The sequence below is a fragment of the Monodelphis domestica genome, chromosome 3, assembly GCF_027887165.1.
Source record: "Monodelphis domestica isolate mMonDom1 chromosome 3, mMonDom1.pri, whole genome shotgun sequence".
Lineage (NCBI taxonomy): Eukaryota > Metazoa > Chordata > Mammalia > Didelphimorphia > Didelphidae > Monodelphis > Monodelphis domestica.
In genome coordinates, this window is record NC_077229.1 from 303,274,021 (window position 1) to 303,293,988 (window position 19,968).

General features: G+C 32.8%; 1 protein-coding gene across 8 annotated transcripts in view; it reads right to left on the reverse strand.

Annotated features, from left to right (window-relative positions):
• Positions 1 to 566: 566 nt before the first annotated feature.
• The window catches only part of TMEM68 (transmembrane protein 68), a 29,040-nt gene continuing 9,638 nt past the window's right edge, over positions 567 to 19,968 (reverse strand). For 7 of the 8 annotated variants that reach the window (XM_007487113.3, XM_007487110.3, XM_007487116.3 and 4 more), the window contains 5 exons: positions 13,842 to 14,009; positions 10,242 to 10,435; positions 5,321 to 5,381; positions 4,734 to 4,873; positions 567 to 2,205 (listed from right to left, as the gene is read on the reverse strand). In XM_007487113.3, coding sequence (XP_007487175.1) covers positions 2,101 to 2,205; positions 4,734 to 4,873; positions 5,321 to 5,381; positions 10,242 to 10,435; positions 13,842 to 14,009 — 668 coding nt within the window. In that variant the 3' untranslated portion in view covers positions 567 to 2,100. The remainder of the gene's footprint in view (positions 2,206 to 4,733; positions 4,874 to 5,320; positions 5,382 to 10,241; positions 10,436 to 13,841; positions 14,010 to 19,968) is intronic. The other variant, XM_007487117.3, reaches the window with a different exon arrangement.

Sequence of the window (19,968 nt, forward strand, 5' to 3'; positions counted from 1 at the left end):
AAACCTATGGCATGTATGCTGGAGGGGGCTGCTCCTCTCCCCCTTTCCATAGGCTCCTAAGGACATTTCTCCCATCACCCATCACTCTGCCTAGTGGTCCAGTGGAAGAGCTTCCTCCCTCCCTGTCTGGGGCAAGGTGAAAGGCTCACAAACAGAGTGAGGGTGGTAGTTTGGGCACCTAGTCTCTAAATAGTTCACCATCACTGATCTACATGATGGAAGAGCATTTTCTTTTTTGTCTTAAAGCACACACACACACAAATCCCACCATCTTTCTCATCTTTACTAAAAATATTCATTTAATTGCAAACCAAAAAATATTTGAGAATGGGCCAGACTTGCTTCATAATTGAATGTGACATAAAAGCCATTAGTAAAGAGTTTTTTTTTTCTGAAATTAAAGATATATTTTTATCATATAGCAATAGTGTGTTTGTTACCATTTTGATTAAAGCTGCTAACACAAAGGAAAAAATTAATGATTATAAATATTGAATATAAAAATGAGAATAAGATTATAATAATGTTCAAACCCCTATTGTAAACACAATGTCATGAGAGTAAAAACACTTGTAATTTCAGCTTTATTTTTAAATTGGCTTCTTTTTATGTACAATACATAGGACATAAATAGAGACTTGCATATAAAATCTATACAAATTAGAAGTACACTTAACACCTAAAAAGAAGTTATACTGCACTTGATTTTTGATACTTTTATTTAAATACTTTTTAAATTATGTTTTCAAGGAGACCAGAAATCTAGATTCTGATTTTTTTTGGAGTGCATTGATTATTCAAGTATGATCTGTCCAAACTATAAAGCATTTTATTGCTTACATATTAAAAACAAATAAGCCCTATAATTGTGCGAAGACAGATATTGTTAGTTCTATCTTAACCTATCTAAAACTGACCTCTAAATTTACAAAATTGCACCTGATTGTGATTTTTCTATTATGCTATTAAAGACCCTGTTACAGGGTTGACCTATTGTACAACACATCATATGCTGTGTGTTTCTGTGACTTTAAAAGAAATATAATAAATACTAAAAGGTAATACTTAGAAAAAGCTTAGATTTCCCAATTTCCTTTTTCATTTATTTAAAGAACACCACTACATTTAAATTTTTTTTTGATTGGCAACTTGGACTTCATGCCTAGAGAATTTATTTAAACAGTCATACTGAAACTGAGAATTAGCTTGTTAGATAGATACAGGAATGAATAAGTTAATTTATTTCATGTTCTACAGTAATTACAGAACACAAATATAGCACTTCAGAAGAATTAATTATTCTTAACTATGTCCTTATATAGAAAAAGTATTATGTCCATGTTCAAAATGGAAAAACTGAGGCACTGAAAAATTAAGGACTTGCCCAAAGTCACATAGTGAATCAGAGATAAAGAAGTATGTCTATAACTATAACTATAATGTCTATAACTTCAGTACCTGTATTTAGATCAAGAGACAATACTGCCTCTCAAAATTAGCTGAGTGCAATAGAAATGTGGAAATTAAAAACATAGCTTTCCTTATTCAGTCTTTCCAATTGTGTCTGACTCTATGACTCCAATTGGATTTTGTGTGGCAAAGATACTGGAGTGATTTGCCATTTCCTTCTCCAGCTCAATCTTCAAATGAGGAAATTGAAGCAAACAGGGCAAAGGACCTCACCCAGGGTCACAAAGCTAGTAAATGTCTGAGGCTACATTTGAACTCAGGTCCTCCTGACTCCAAGCCCAGAATTCTATCCACTGTGCCACCTAGCTGCCATACTTAGATATCTTAGGAAAGTTCATTTCATCAAATTCATTAAACTTAATTTTAATAATCCATGTATTTTTCAATGCCTTATTAGTGATTTATCAATAAGAGTATTACTATGTTTTGAATTACTGAACATTTGAAAAATTGTTTACAGTATGAATTTGACACTAAGTGCAAAAATAAGGTTAAAACAACACAATTTCTAACAAACAGATCTTGTGAAAAATGGTTTTTTAACATGATTTTTAAAACAACTATAGCAACTTATAAAATTTAGCAAATAGCATGATGGATTCAAACATATATTAGTGTATTTTTAAAATTCTAGTTGACCTCTTGTTTTTTATGAAAACGTTCCAACAGAGCACTCATGATGTTTCCAGGTATTCTTTGGTGTCTATCTATCAGTTCTTGAACTGCATTCTTTGTCTATTAAGAAAACAAAGGTAGTTATTTTTACAGTTCTTTATATACATCATATAATATGCCTTCATGAGAAAATCTGTACCAATTACTTTCTTTATAAGTATTTACAAAGAACAGTTTTTAAAAATAACTAGAAAAAATATTTTAAAGTGATACAGAAATTTCTAGTTAGCAAATGAAAGGGAAAATGTCTTTTTAAACCATGAATACATTCCAAAGCATTTTAATTTAATTTAATATCACACTCTAATTTTCTCTATAGATAGACTCCTGAGATGAAAATTTCATCTTGCTTCAAAATACAAGGAACACTTGAAATGACCTGACATTTTGCCTTATTATCTCTAATTCTCGACTACTTAATGGAAATTTTAAGAGTGGCATGCCTTCATTAAGTTATGGGTGAATTAAAATGTATGACCCGCATGACAAGAAAACAGATTATCTTCCAAAATCATTTGCTTCACATTAATTTCATAAAATTCAAGAAAATATGAATGGCACAACTCAATATATCTAAGATATAATCCAGTAGTTCATAAACATTAAATGAGTATCTGATGTTTAACCACTCAGCAAACATCAACATTTCCCAAGAGTGAATGAATCAACTCACTCATTCTTTTAAAACTGGAAATATACACTTTTTTCAAACCAATTTAACAAAAATTTATCAAGTACCTAATTATGTGCAATGGGCTCCCCAAAAAGGCTCTGCTAGCTTTCGAGCAAGGGAATAATATGGTCAGATATATATCTTCGGAGAGACTCTCCCAGAGGCTGTCCAACTTAAGGGTTAAGAGAGGGGATGAACTGAGAATCAGCAATGATCACAGAAAAGGGAGTGCTTGGAGAAGTGTCTTACTACTACTAGAAACTACAAACAATTCCTACTATTAGGACAATGAACTCCTTACTCCTACAGCTAGTGAGATAACTCACTAGCACTTAGTGTTTTAAGGCTGGCAAAGTCCCTTAAAAACAATATCTCATCTTTATCCTGCCAGCAATGTTAGGAGATAGATGTCATTAATGTACCTATATGAGAGACAAGGAAACTGAGGCAGAAAGAGGTTAAGTGATCTGCCCAGAGTCATATAGATATAAGTGTCTGCATCTGGATATGAGCTCATATTATCCTGACTCCAGGCCTCACTAGAAATGGAATAAGTAGCTAGATAACATCTCTCTCCTCCCTTTCTCTGAAAAATTAAAAAAAAAAAAGATTACCTCCATTTCATGTTTCCATTTCCTTATTATTCACTTTTTCATTAGTCCCTTGTAATTTGTTCTGTTCAAAGGCATAACCCTCTCCTAGGACCCTCTCACACCCCTAAAATCTGGCCTCCTTTTCCACTGACTGGACCCCTTTATCTCCCTGACAATCATGCTGCTTCCTCCACTTTTCCTAAGTAAATAAAAATGTTTGGGAGGGGGCAAGAAAAATAAGCCCTAAGTATATTTCAACGAGGACATAGGATGCCATATGGTCCTATGAAGGGAAAGGAAAAGGAATTCAGGGGAAATTTCTTGACAAGTGGGCTTCCTATATGATTAAATTCACTGACAAATCCACTGTCAAACTTAGAAATAATATTCTTCATTTTGGTTTTCTACCTCCTTACAACTCTATCATTTTTCTTTCCCTTAAAATTTGACTTTTGATTCTCACTCTAACCAAAATAGCTCTTTTAGAAGTTACCAAAGATTTCTTAACATGTTAATTCCAATTTTTTTTTAGTTATTATCCTTGCCCTCGCTGCAATTTTTGACACTTGGCCAAGAGAAAGAATCTAGGTGGTAATAGTATTTGGTGGAGTGGGTGGCAGTAGTGGTGGTGATGGTAGAAGGAAGGCTCCTTCTAGTCCTAAATCTTAACCTTTCTTTCATACCACATTCTTCATAAACTTCAAATTTCAGTCAGCTCTTACCCAAACATGATATTCCATCTTCCCTCCATGCATTCACACAAGCCATCACCTATGTCTAGAATGCACTGTCTCCTCATCTTTATCTTTCAGATTCCTTTATCCTCATTTAGGCTTAGTTTAAGTGTCACCTCCTTTATGAAATCTTCCCTGATTCCCCAAATTACTAAGAGTGTGTCCCTCCTTACTCTAATTATTTGTGTGTATGGTTTCTTTCTTCAGTATAAGCTCCTAAAGATCAGGGGTTATTTTGTTTTGTCTTTGTAGTCCCAATGCTTAAATGAATCTAGTGAATCACAGACACTCTAAACAATTTTTTGTTAAGCTGAACTAAGGAAGAGTTTCTCAAATTGTTCATTTGTCCTAACATTATTTAGTAAAGCCAGTTTCTTCAAATGTTCTTTTCTAAAAATAACAAATTCAAATTAGCCCATGTATTTTTTCCTAAGCAATTTAATGATATGGAATTCTTTTTCTATTGTAAATAAATCATTTTTCTAGAATGGGAAGAGAAAAACTGTGCCATTTTCCTTTTACATAAGCAATATAAAATAGGAAATGAAGAATAGATGTTCTGAAATATTAAAATAAAACGTGAATTACCTTCTCAGCTAGTTGTTCTGCTGTCACCTTTGGATCATATGGAATGGGATCACCTAAATAAGTGCGTAATTTAACTGGAAAGCCTCCATATATTGGGGCAAATGGATACCGGAATTTTTCATAAAGCCATCTGAATAACCCTGTTTTAAAGTAAACATAAATATTATTTACAAATCACCCTTCTAATTGTCCAGATGAACATAACTTTCTTAATTGCTAAAAATGGAATCAATGCTTTCAATTCTCATATAAAACAAATACACATACATGTCTATAGATATAGGTGTATACCAACACATATGCACACATACATGTGTACATACAAATACATTTTTTTCTAAGACTCAGCAACAAAGAGTTAGTATAACAAACTGAGAAATGAGAGATGAATTTTTCAAGGCCCATAATAGACATGTCTTAATATATGTAAAATGCCATAAGTGGATATCCATTACCATTTACTATTTAAATTTAGAGTAATTATGACACAACATAATAAATATGTAGTGTTTATTAAACAATTTTCAAATGCAAAAAATACCTTTTAAAATATTCAACTGAGAAAATTAATATGATGTACATCTTACTTGTTCCTCCAAGTGATCTAAATCCTTCTCGAATATTTTGTGTAAACATAGGAATGATGGGCTAGAGGAAAGAAATATCAATAAATAACAAATAAGCTAAAATATTTTAATGGACATCATGGAATTGTAACTATCATTAAAGTTTTGAGGCATTTATCTTCTGATTACCAAAAAAATGAGCTATTACAAGATAAATATCAGACAACATACTTCCCCAAGACAAGTTCAGTTTACTATCAAAGGTCTAAATTAGAAATACTGCCCTCTAGAGGTAAGAAACAAAATTTGTTTTAATAAAGTGGCTGACATTATGCAACTGCTTCTGAGATTCAGAATATAAATTCATTGATCTCTTCATAAACAGTGAAACTGACAAATTAAATTGGCTTAAATAGGCGATGGAAAGAAAAAATGCCTCATGTTTATTGGGGAAGAAAGTAAAGACTGATGACAGATTATACTTTCACAAAATTCTCCTCCACGTGGCGAATTAAAATTAAGTCTCAGAGATGCTAGGACTTCAAAAGATGCTATCAAATTTATGGAAATAAATATGACTTTTCTTTGTTCATGGTTATTAATTCCAAACTAACATAAATAATGTATACAAGTCAAATAGTAATATAACATTTAGAAAAAAATTACAACAAACATATTCAATCTATCACCAGTTTTAAACAATTCTTATTCCCTGATTCATTTTTACTTTTCTACATATGCATGACTTAGTATGTTAAATAATAGACTCTATAAAGATATTACAGAGTAATGGATAGACTATCTTATAAGTAGGTAGTGCAACTGCAAAGTATGAAATGTGAAGAAAAATTGGATGGCAAATGTTAACAGAGAGCAAAATATATCTTTCTCTAGAGTACATATCAGTTTCTAGACTTAGGAGTTTGTAGAAGGTTCCATATTATTCTTATTGTATTATCTCTTATATAGTAAATAGAGGTATCTGAACTAATGCAAATGAATGGGATTAGAATACCATTCATTAATATAATCAGCTTTAGAAATACATTCTATAATTTTGTTTGTTGTAGATTTACCTTTCTAGGCAAACAAGGTATGTGTTATGTGTAGTTTTAGAAAGACAAGTTCAGGGGGCAGTTGGGTAGCTCTGAATTGAGAGCCAGGCCTAGAGATGGGAGGTCGTAGGTTCAAATCTGGCCTCAAGACATTTCCCAGCTGTGTGACCCTGGACAAGTCACTTGACCCCCATTGCCTAGCCCTTACCACTCTTCTGCCTTGGAACCAAGATACAGTATTGATTCCGAGACGGAAGCTAAGGGTTTAAAAAAAAAGGCAAGTTCAAAGTAGTCTTTTAATATCAAGGGGGGTGGGGGGATAGTGTGGCATTTAGATTAAAGAGAAATCAAGACAAGGATACCAGTTAGATTGCTATTTAAATTATTTTACATGCCTTAAATGTAAAATAACTGGGTTGGGGCAGCCAAGAAATAAATTAATTCATCACAAAAAACCATACTAAGAGCTAAAAACTTGTGGTGAATTATTGACTTTATGCATTATCCCTACATGACTGCATCATTGAATTTTTTATTTTAATGTCAATTGAGCATTGTTCTAAAACACTGATAATAACAAAACCCAAAATTATGCTTTAAGACAAGAGGAGTCAAAATTATCCTTTGAAGTGATACACTTAAAAAGTCTGACAAGATACAGGATGTTTCATTCAGGTATCTCTGTGCTGGACTTGATAAATCCACATCTAGACAACAGGATAAACCTGAAGGATTGGCTAGGGATGGACCCTATATGCCATATATCATTACTCTTACTTGATGCGTCTGAGGGCACTGGATGGTTCTTTAGTTAACTAGCTTGACAAGAAATTCCTTGCCTTTTTAATTAATTCACACACGGTTTCTAGGCTTGTATTCTTGATTGGGGCATTAAAGACACAAAAATTACTTTCCACAGCTTGATTAAACAATACCATGAATTTCTAATATATATTTCTTGATTGGGATGCCCTCTACAAATAAGGCAATCTAATGATTGGCCAAGGATTTAATCCTATGTACATGCTAAAACATATGAAATAAAAGTATCTTAATTCTCAAATTATTGTTTAGAACAAATCTTTTACATTCAAACAAAGTCCTATTAAGATTTTCCCCCAAATAACAAAATTGCCCATTTAAAAAATCTGTCATCTAAGTCTACAATTGTTTTCAGTGATATTTCTCTGAATTTAGAATTGCTCAATATGGAAATTTCATCCACCCAAATATAACCATTTCCTCACACTATAATTCTAGTTAATTCTCCAATAATATCTACAACTCTAATTGCCATTATTCATGATTAAGAAGGCATATTTAAGAAAGGACATTCAAGAAATTATGATATACATGTGCTAAGAAGAGATTTCACTAAGTCATCTAGAAAAGCCCCTTTAACTACAGAGATCAAGAGACTCACTGTGTTATACAGTCAGATGCTGTCATAGATACCACTTGTGAGAAGTTTTGAATTCTAGTCTTCTCTGCTTCTTCACCTACCTGCCTTGTTGTGTGATCAAATCCCTTCCTCTCTCTGTGCCTGCGTTTCCTCATCTGTAACCTAAGCATAATTACATTTGTCACCTACCTACCTTTCAGGAGTATTGTGAGAATTAGCAAAATAATGTCTTTATTTTTAGTCCCTTTATGGCAGATGCTAATCCAACCAGTAAAGCTACTTTGTGAGTTAACAATTTTAGAAATCTTTTCTTCACTCATAAAGGAATGTTTCTGAAGTTCAATGAAGTTTTTCACTAAATCACTAAAGTCTTATTGACTTTTTTTAACATTTAACAGTTATTTCACCATATTGCTTTCCTTCAGGCTTTAATTATTCTATCTAAATAAATTAATTTCCTTACAACTTCAAACTTTGGGCTTTTTAAAAAGAAATTTCAAATCTATCTGTGCTATCATTATTCTGTAACTACTAGAAAAATCAATTCACTCAGAGTTAAATTACCTTAAACAATTATAGTTTTCCCCCTGAAATAGTGTTTAAGTTTTAGCTTTTCTTATTGCTTTAAATGAATAGCTCCCTAATGTGAAGTGCCATTAATTTCTGTGCCAGTATGCTGATATCATTTTCCTTTTTATCTCAGCATTCACAAATTTATGTAAAAACATAAAAAGTACAAAAAATAAGTTCAATATTTCATGAATATCATAATTAAATTAAATATAGAGTTGTATTTTTCCAGCAATATATGAACAGAATTTTATTTTTTTAAATAAGAAAGGTGGTTACTTGTAATTATGTATTCCCTAATTGCAAATTAATGTACTTAGAGCAACAAATCTAACTCTTTTTGGCCACTAGGGTACCATTAGGTACACTAAGTCAATGATGCCCTAAGGTGATACACAGCCACCAGAGAGAACAGAGATCAATAATTTTAATTTGATTGTAAATGTTATGGTTAGTAACATTATGTTATATATACATATTTATATGTATAAGTATGTATGTATTATATATACATATATTAATTAGGAAAGACATCTATATTCAGTTCTTTTTTCAAAGAGAAGAAATTAGTTGCATGTGATACCCTTTATTTTTATCCAGTTTTCTCTAATAACCAAAGACACCTTTTGACAAGATGGACAGTCAGCTTAGAATGCAGTTTATGATCATAGAAACAAGATTCTCTCTATATGAAGCTCATTGGTCTATACTAAGATTAAACTTAATGAACTGTAAACTCCATGTAGAAAAAGATGAACTCTAATTCAAATTTTATTTCTTACCTTGCATCTACAATAGTGTTCCTGCACATATTAAATTCTTAAGCTTTTTGTTAAATTGAACTGAACCTTGACTTCATAAGCACCATATTCTTAACTATATGAAGAAGAGGAAAACAACAAGAATAATAGTACTATCTCAAAGGTACAACAAATTATTTTTATACTGGATAGGCTTAAACTAAATCAATGAATGGAAAGCCAAAGGAGCAAAATCTCTAATAAAAGAAATTATGCTTTTTAAAATATAGAACATGGACAATGGAGAATATTGTTAATTGGCTAAAGTAAAAGGTTAAAAACCATGGTATATAGACTTCCTATAGAATGCCAGAGGAACAATTCATCTTATTGATTCATTCATTTAGGAAACCTTCAGAAATAACTAAAATTACACTAATTCATAAATCCTCCCCTTAATAATGTCAGATAGTTGTTTGCTATTCACAGGCAAAAATTGTGAGTTTGTTACCATTTGATTTCTATGCTTATGTTGCTAACAAGGTCATTGAGAGCAGAATTTTTCAGCCAATTATTGTGCCTTATGAAAACATATCAAAATCAATCAGACCAAATAAGTATACATATAAAATTATTTCTTACAACATTTACAAACATTCCTTTTTTTAAAAAAGGGTACTAGATAATCAAATATATTTAAAAGACTATGAGTACATTGTAAATTTGTCTTTTTGGTATATTTTGCTACACAGTTACACCCATTGTCCCTGGGTCAAATATATCTGACTGAAGAATGCATATGCTAAACTGTCTATAATAAATGGTGGTTTGCAATAAATCATATAAATCTAGAAATTTAAAATGTTCTCTGTTTTTCCCCTGTAAGTTCTACCTCAAATAGAAAGAATATGATAAATAAGAGTTATGAACAAAATTTTTACTATCTGATGGTAAAAAGTTGGATTCAGGACTGCAAAAAAACCTATTGTTGGTAGTGGGCAAATTTCCAGACTATTTTTAAGAAATGATTTTAGTTTTGAAGGAACATCTATTTTAACAGCACATTTATAAAAATCGCATTTTTATAGAAGTTTATCATACAAAGGAAAATCATGTAAACATTTTAAGTCAACATAGTTTCACCTTAGTAATACATTTTTGTGAACACAACTCACCACTTTTGCATCTATAGCAACCTGGGCAAAGCCTTTACGATCACCCCAAATTATGCTGTAGGTCTCATCACTAAGAAGAGCTTCTCGAACTCCACCTGGTGAAATAGCTAACAAATGGCCACTCTTCAACACTTCAACACATTTTTCTCGTGGTCCATGAAGAGCACAAAATACATCAAGTAACAGACTAAATCCTGTCAAAACATAATGATTAAGTTAGATCAGAAGGACTTCTTGTTTCAGCTCTCAAAAGAAAAGAAAGATTTTTAAAAAGCTCCACAGGATTAGATTAATGATAATTCTGTACTATTTTTTTTTTACTTCTCCCAATCAAAATTCTTGAGGGTTATATGAACTATATATTGGTGGGAGTTTTCAAACTCCTAAACTCGGTTTGAAACTATATTTTCTCACACAAATCTAAGAGAAAAAAAGGCCTTAGAAGCAACAAAAAATCTATAATTACCAATAAGTGTTGAAATTGATTTTATTCTACAATAGACAAAGAAAAACTAAGAAAAATACATATAAAACCATTAATAGTTTCTAGTGGAATTAAGGCATATGAACAGAATCAAATCTCCAATTTTCAAGTTCTACTACTGTATAGTCACACTAGTTAGATCTGGGTAAAGTTTGAAGGCACAGTTATAAATTAATGCTAATAAAAATTGAAAATAATTGGCCTAGAGGGCTTATTTTTTGTTAAATGTATACTCTCCCTAATACTAAGAAATAAGAAAAGTTAAGGAAAATTGTGCAGTCTAGTAAAAGTTCTAATATCCATGCAAAGAAATGGGATCCATTCATCATCCATCTCCCCTCTGACTTCCTAATTTTGCACTGGCCAATCCCAATGTACTTTCCTCACAAAATCACCCAATTCTTTCAAGACACAACTAAAGTATTACTTCTTTTCTTCACTATACTGTATTTAGGCAGCTAAGTAGCCTAGAAAAATAGAATGCTACATTGGAATCAGAAAGACCTGATTTCAAACACTGACTCCAATACCTATTAGCTGAGTGTCATTATTTAAAATCCCCCAACCTCAGTTTCCTCATCTATAAAGTGCGAATAGCTCCTATCATGGTTTCTGAATGGATAGAAGAGTATATACACTATGATGTATTTTGCAAACTTTAAAGAATTATAAAATGTTAGCTATTATCATATTCATTTTATGTTTATTCTCCTTATGCTTTTATATGTTTATATTTTATATATAAACATGTTATATAAGTTATTACATATAATTTATATACATATAAACACATATACACATTTTGTCTTTCTCCTTATTGAAGATAAACTTCTTGAGCACAAGTATTATTGCATTTTTGTAGGGTTTTTTCATTTCTCTAGCACCTATAATAGTGCCTAATACATAGTAGATATTTAATGGTTTTTGAATAATTGAAAGCTAATATTTATAACTAAGTATAATCTCATAGGAGACCATTAAAAAAGGGTTGTTTCACAAGTGTTTAAGTTGTATTTTTTCCGTTTGTCCTAATTACTGAGAAAAGGTTAAAATATAAACACTTAAATTGAAAAGTATTTATTAGTTTGGCAATGTGAGATTTTTGTTGTTGTTAAGATTCTCAAGAATCTTGAAAATTTTACTTTCAGCTACTTAGAAACAGTTTTTAGAATTGGAAAGGGCCTTGGAGATCATCTCATTTTCATGAGGAAATCTGTCTCTAGAAACAGTCAAAATAAAACATAAGTTACTTCAATAAAAGAGTCTAACATTACTATGATAAAATTTGCTTAAATAGCCTTTAAAGAGCTGTTGTCTTAATGAACACATATAAAGAATCAATTACTCTATCCAAAAGTAGGAAATCTACCAGTTTGATGAAATAGGAAATTATTATTCTTTGAAATAATTTTTTCACAGAATACCATCAAGAAAAAAAAATGGCACAATCTTAAGTTTCAATGTAATTTCCAAACTGGCAGCAATGAAAAGTTTGTAACAGGGTAAGACTCCATAAATGAATATCTGGCTAAGAATTTAACCACATAAAGAAATAATTGTCAGCTATGTCAAAATTATAGAAGATTAAGTTTCTCAAAAAATGACATTTTTAAAAAACATTCTAACTGAAATTTAAAAAAAATCTAAATAAGAAATTACAAAGTTACCAGAATACATTTTATGCCCACAGGATTTTTATGTGTAGATAAGAGGTAGTATGGCTTAGTGGTAAAAAAAAAAAATAAGCAGGCACTGGAAAGTCAAGAAAAACCTCAATTCAGTAAACATTTATTAAAGCATCTAGTATAATCAGGCTGCTATACTAGGCTAAGGACACAGAGACAAAAACAAAAATATTTTGGACAAGAAGCTTACAATGTACTAGGGATATATCATATTAAGATGTAAGAAATGTAAGATAACTTGGGGAGAGAAAAAGCAGCAGTTAATATGAAATGGCTGAGTATCCGCTGAAAAAGTTCTGTGCTTTCCTAGATTTAGATGCTGTTTCTAAAACTTGATAGCTGTGTGACCAGGGTTATGTCTCTGAACCTGAATTTCATTATCCTCATCTGAAAAAGGAACAGATATTCCCTATACTACCTTAGAGGGTTGTTTTAAGGATAATGTGAGATGAAATATATAAAGTCCTTTGGAAAGCTTAAAGCACTATAAAATTTTTAGTTATTAATATTTACTACTTGTAAAGGAGATAAATGTAAAATGTGGTTAAAAGGTGAGCATTCTTCTAAAAAGCTAGTTTTACAGAATGGGTTAAAATGTCAAATCTATAGACTACCATATTATTTTGATTAAGTAGAAAGAATTCATCACTAAAAAGATAATAAAAATGGAACATCCTTCAAAGTCTCCCATCCTTAAAATTCTGCAAATAAACTAAAACAGATATATAATCTTATTTAATAAAGCAAAATACAAATTTACTTAACTAATATTATACATGATTATTCCAAAAATTTAGCAATCTCAATCTATAAATTTTTGGCAGTCCTGTGAACCTTAGCAAAACTACTCCTACTCTAGCTGAATTAAAATATTCTATTTGAAAATGTAGTATTTTATTTGACCAGCACTAGATAATTTGATTCACTCCCTCACCCTACGCCTTTAATCATTTCTGTTATATAGAAGATACTTGCTATCTATGACTGAACAATTCAAATTCACATAAATCACTGAGTCAGGCTTGAACTACCTACCTCGAGGATACTACAAAAAATTTTGAAAAGTGCTATAAAAGCATTTATGTAAATGTGTTATTATTAGTATTAACATTCATATTAAATCAATGTTACTATTTTATTAAGCTTCTAAACAAAGGCAAAAATCATATTCAATGTGGCAATATTAATCTGACAAAGTCTGCTTAGAGAAGCAAGATTTTTTCTATCAATAAGCTAAGCATTTACAGAGAGAAAACAGGTTTTGAAAATCTGTCTACATCAAATTAACAAAACTTACTTCTTGTTCCATTTGAGACTATGATAAAAAACTAAATAACAAACTTACTAATTTGATTACACCATGAATTTCATCTATTATTAAACCTTCATCACTCTGACACTCAATATTCTAAAGTGAGAGTTAAAATTTACCTGGGACTTTAAAAACAAAATGATCAGCTACTACTCGGCAGGTTCTGCCTGTATGGATAAAGATTCTAGCCATAAAATAGTAATAATCTATAGGAATGGCCCCATGGTAAAAAATAATAAGTGCTGGTCCTTTTTCTGGTATTTTTTCTATTCCATGAACCTCATAACCTGTTAGAAAGAAAAAAAAACTAATTGAATAAAACATCAAGATTAAAACAACCTAATTGCTTACAATTACAAATTAAACTGTCAACCTAAAATTCATTAATAAAAATCCTTTAAACAATTTTGAAATGTAAAGGGGAAAATATTCCGAGATCAAATAAATCTTACAAATCTCCTGTTAATCTACAAGTCAATCAATAAATATTTCTTAAGAACCTACTATGTGCCAAGTACTATATTAAGCACTGGGGATACAAAGAGACAAAAGATAGCTCTTGCACTCAAGGAGCTCATAATCTAAATTGTTACATACAATATAATTTCCTTAAAGTCTATATAACAAGTTCCTACTCGAAAATTCAGAAGGACCTCTGCCCTCCTCAATTTGGGAATTAATTCTTCCCAATGGTATAAATCTTAACACATTCGTGTCTACCTATCCAGTGTGATTCTTGCCAAGTCTTTCCAAAAGTTTACCATGTGGGTTGGGGGAAAGGGGCAAGGACGTAAGGGTGGGGCATTTCCTAACATGTCAAAGACCTTCCTTGATCTCTCCTGACATTAGGATTCCAATAGGGCACTCCAGCTGTCCATATGTCCTCTCTAGGTCTTAGCATATTAACTAACCTATTTTTTTCCTTCTATATAGGAATGGCATCATCCTTGATGACATACATTCACCATATGTTCACTATTGATTTCTTGGAGCTCTTCATTGCTTATGTGCTGCAGCCTGCTCACTCACACCCACCAAGGACTTTTCCTTGCATGTAATATTCATCTTTAATTCTTCCAAAGTACTAGTCTTCAAGGTCTCTTAACACTGCCACCAACAGGGAAAATATTAGTATTGAAAAAAGGGAACTTTACTTTCATGAAAAACTTGGGAGGTCAGTAAAAGAACTCTAAATTTCTAAAAATAATCCAACCAGCTTTTTTTTCCCAACAAGGAACCCAGTTCACTGTCCATCTGCACTGTCTGTCCCAGACATACATTTGTGCAAGCTCTATAGTCTCCATTCATTTATGTCTGTTCAAATTTAGGCAATCAAAATTCTTCATTTACTTGGTTTTTCCTATATAGAAGGAAAGGTCAATTCTTTTGAGTGATAACAGTCAGCTTCTGGGAGGCTCTGCACTGTTTTAGAGATTCTTGCAATCGCACAATTTCATCTAAAAACAGGAGTATATTGAGGACCATCCACTGGGAATTTCTCCATGGTCAAGACTCTGTGCTGGATCTTCTCCATCACAGTATCAAATAAATAATTTTAGAAAGCATATATTTCCATATTTTATGCTTCATTTATTATCAAATAGTCATTGGTTATTTCTGTTGTTATATCTTCCAAGAAATCCTGAATGACTTTATTAATGTATGGATGGGAGTTACCTGGCTGCAAAAGAGTTTATAAGATGGAATCTTATTCTACTGAATCAAATGCTAGAATTATAATATAAAAAACACAAACAGCAAGGAGATCTTATATTTTCTACATCTTTCAGTTAAATACAAATTGGCCAAGACATGGTCCACTATTGAATACTGTTTGTGAAAGCCTTTGGGTTTTCTAATAATACCTCCATCAAGAAAGCTTTTACTTTGTATACAGATGATTCTCATAAAGATTTCATATATAGGTTACCCTTTTTTCTTCATTAACAAATTCTGAGGTTTTTTCCCAGGTCTTTGATATTTTTCCTTCCTTCAGATACCTTGTATTAGTCCCTCAGTATCTTCATAATTGTTTTAGTTTCAGAACTATCTCCTCTAAATAATCTTGGTCCCTTTTGGCTGTTTTCCCCATCTTTATTCTCTTCAGTGCCATCTGCTATCAGTGTCCACATTTGGCAATTGGCATTTCACTATCCTTGATATAGAAAACAGTCTGTAAACAAGGCTTTTTCAAATCATCTTCATTTTGTGTGAGGAACTAGACATGGAAGGCACCAAATAAAACCATAAAGACTAAAACAGATTCTATTTTAACATTTAAGATATTTATTTTAACAGACAGGAAGATTTGTTATTAAAGCAAAAGTTTCCCTGAGCCAGTTGTCTTTGTAGAGTCCAATCACTGACTCCTCAGAGTTAAGAGCAGAATTTGTTTCAAACAAATAAGAATGAGAAGAGGTATACATATGGAATTCCATTATAACAAATAAACTCTAAATTAAATAATTGGGGAAAATGGGAAATGGACAGAAATGACATCAACACAGATATAAATTTATCCTAAAGATTAATCAATGTAAATTAATTGCCATGAAAGCAAAACAGCTTAGAAAATGACTTAGCTGATAAAAATCTTACTCATTTGTGAAATCACTGTTAAAGTTAGAAAAAGATCTATCTCTTATGGGTCACAGGAATATAAAAATTTTTAAATTTTAACTAGCCTTCAAATAAACACTAAGATTATTTTATGGGCTTGACTAATGTTTTTATTACATTTTAAAATGTTCTTTGGAAACAATAAATTTTATTCATTTAGGCAATAATTTAAAATTTAGGTGTGATTATGCAAGAAACTAGTTATTTCAATAGTGTTACAATGAATAACACTGTTGGTCTTCAGGAATCTCCAGTAAGAAGGGGCAGCCATATGGCTATGTGGATAGAGAGTCAGATATAGAGAGGAAAAATTCTCAGACATTTGTGACCTCAGACACTTCCTAGCTATGTGACCCCAGGAAAGACATTTAACTCCAACTGTCTGGCCCTTAGCACTCTTCTGCCTTGGAACAGATACTCAGTATTGATTCTAACATGGAAAGTAAGAGTTTTTGTTTTTTTTTTAACTCCAGTAGATTCAAAATATTGTCTAGTTAATTTTCCTAGGCAAGACAAGAACAAAAGGAAGAATAAAAATGTTCTTTACTCCTGAATGATTTTGCTTGCTGGAATCTCAATGACTCAAAGATAATGGAAAGTTGATAAGAAGAAATATATCCTTCCATGATGTCTTCTTGCCCAAAGTAGTAGAGGTTTCCTTTAAGTTTAGCAACAGTGAAAATAAGAAGAGAGTAAATTATATCTAAACTAGAGTTTCCTCTATCATTCTACCAATCCCATCTCACTTCCTGCAAGAGACTTATAACCACCCTCAAGCCCTTAAACTTTCCCCCTTGTTAGTGTGAAATTGCTAATTGTGAACCTTTTCCATCAGACATAAGTTTTATCATTCAATTCCTCAGCCTCCTAAGTCAACTTAAGATGATAGATTGTTACATTGTTCTAATGCACTTTTCAGACTTAAAGTGCTTGACATTTAGAGCAGGAATCTGTATATGTGCCATTACATACAAAGAAAAATGAAGGGGTATAATTCAATTCAAAAAGTGCCTACTATATGCAAGGTGCTAGGGATAAAAGAGTCTGTCCTCAAGAATCTTACATTCTATTGGGGCAAACAAATCTACAAATAAGTAACAAAACATATGCCAAGTAAATACTAACAAATTGGGGCTGGGGTTAACAAGTTAGAGGATCAAGAAAGGTCTCTTGTAGGAGATCACCTGAACAGATTTGAAGGAAACCAGGAACTCTATAGTGTGATGGTAAGGAGGAGGTCACATTTCAGGCACTAGAGAAAGTTTTTACAAGGGTACATGGTTGGTAATTGCAGAAAGGCAAATTTATGTTTAGTAATAAGAGAAATTTCCTAACAATTAAAGTTATTCAATGGATTGCCTCAAAATGTAATGGGTTCCCCTTCATTAAAGATCTTCAAGCAGAGACTGGATGATCACTTTTCATGTTGTTGTTCGTTCTTCATTTTCAAAACAGACCTATAGAACTACAGGACCAATGACCACACAGGGTGATATCTTGATTTGCAAGTGAACTGGATTTATGTGAGGCAGAGTTGGCAAAGTCATCAGTCTCATTCTGTCTTCCAGTCATCCAAGTCCAGTAGTAAGACAAAAGTTAAGACTGCTAGTGATGGATACAGTAGATAACCTTAGTGTCTTCGATGTCTGACCAATCTCTAAACACTCCATAGCACTTGCTTCAATTGCCTTCATGGCCACTGGAACAAATTGGTCTCATCCACTCATTCCAATGGGGCAAGTCTTCTCATGTGCTTGGAGTAGACAGTCCCCCAACTCACTGAAGCTGTGGGTTACTCTTAACCTAGTATAGTCTATATGCCTCTGAGACATCTTATAGCACAATGGATTAAACAATCAGGAAGCCCTGAGTTCAAATCCATATTTAATTACTTATTAGCTGGGTAATTCTGGGCAAGTCACTTAACTTCCATTTGCCTCTGTTTCTTCATCAGTAAAAATAGGGATAATAATAGCACTAACCTTGCAGAGTTGTAAGGATCAAACAAGACAAAATTTGTAAAACAAAAACAACTTAGCCAAGTGCCTGACACATAATGGACACTATAAAATTATTATCTTTCCTCTAGGAGCTTACATTCTAATTGGGAAAGATACTACATCTAAGGAGGCTAAAGCTGTAAAGGGGAGAAGGCAAGACTGAGGGTTTATACCTCACAGCATTGTTGCCTTTTGTCAACATCCTCCCTAAAATGTGGTTCTCATAATTGAATACCATTCCTGATGGAGTCTAACCAGAGGAGAATATAATGAGGCTATTAACCCCCTAATTTCAAAACCCTTGCCTCTCAGGACAATCTGAGATCACATTTGTTTCTTCTAGCAACCATATCACATTTTGTCTTGTCAAAAATCTTGTCACATATTGAGCTTGTAAGTGATAAAATTCTAATCTTTTTCTATCAATAACCATTTTTTATGTGTTTATTATGTGCCAAGCACTGGGGAGCCATATACAAAATAAGACAATCCTCAAGGAGCATACATTCTAATGGGGGAAGATGAAATATAAAAGGGAAGCTAAAAAGTAGGGGGAGATTGGGAAACAGAAGGAGGTGCACCACAGCAGGGACAGAGGCATGGTCCATAAATCAGGGGCCTGAAGAGTGGCTAATCTAGGCTCTTCCCTAAAATGGAGGACCCAAGAAGAATTTGCACATGGGAAAAGCGGCCTGAAGCCAAGCCAAGAGACAAGGTGGCTAAATCTAAAGAACAACCGTTTATAGCTAGTTTGAATCGTCCCTCAAAATGGAGATTCTTTGAAGAACTCACCAATAGGAGAAGGGATGGACAACTAATTAAATTGTCAACTAATGAAGGGAATGAGGCAGCAAAACTGAATGTGTTAAGACTTTCGGTCAAAAAGAACTGAGTTCAAATTTCTGACACTTATTTACTATGTGAGCTTGGGCAAGTCACTTAACTTCTTCCTGATTAACTTCACCTGCTTCCCCATCAAAATGGGGACAATAAAACCTACCTCAAAGGTTTACTGATAGGATAAAATGAGATAACATTTGTTAAGCTCCTTGTAAACCTTATACTACTATGTTATCAATAAAGCCAAGCTGATTAAAATGTGATTAATCATGTTGGTCCCAGGTGATCACTAATTTCTTCTGAAGATGCACAATACATCATAGAATTTTGCTAGGAATTTAAATTAAATGTTACCCCCTAGACCAGTGATGGCGAACCTATGGCACAGGTGCCAAAGATGGCACATAGAGAGCTCTCTGTGGGCACCTGGCCACCCTCTCAATGCCTCTCCCTCCCCCCCACCCACCCCCACCCCCGCCACCAGGAAGACTTGGGTGAAGCTGCTCCCCTCCCCCACTCTACACTTGCTGAGAACATTCCTCATTCCTCCCACCCCTCTGCCCAACAGTCCAATGGAGTGCTTCCTCCCTCCCTTGTGTAGGGTAAGAGGGAAGCAGGGCACATTCAGCATTCTGTTGAGGGAGAGGCATGGCACTCTTGTCTCTAAAAGGTTTGCCATCAGTGCCCTAGACTCTGCAGACTCCACTCTTCCCTTTTTTGAAAATTGGGAAAACACCTGATGTGTTTCTAATCATGTGGTTCCTCGCCCATCTTTCATAATTTCTCA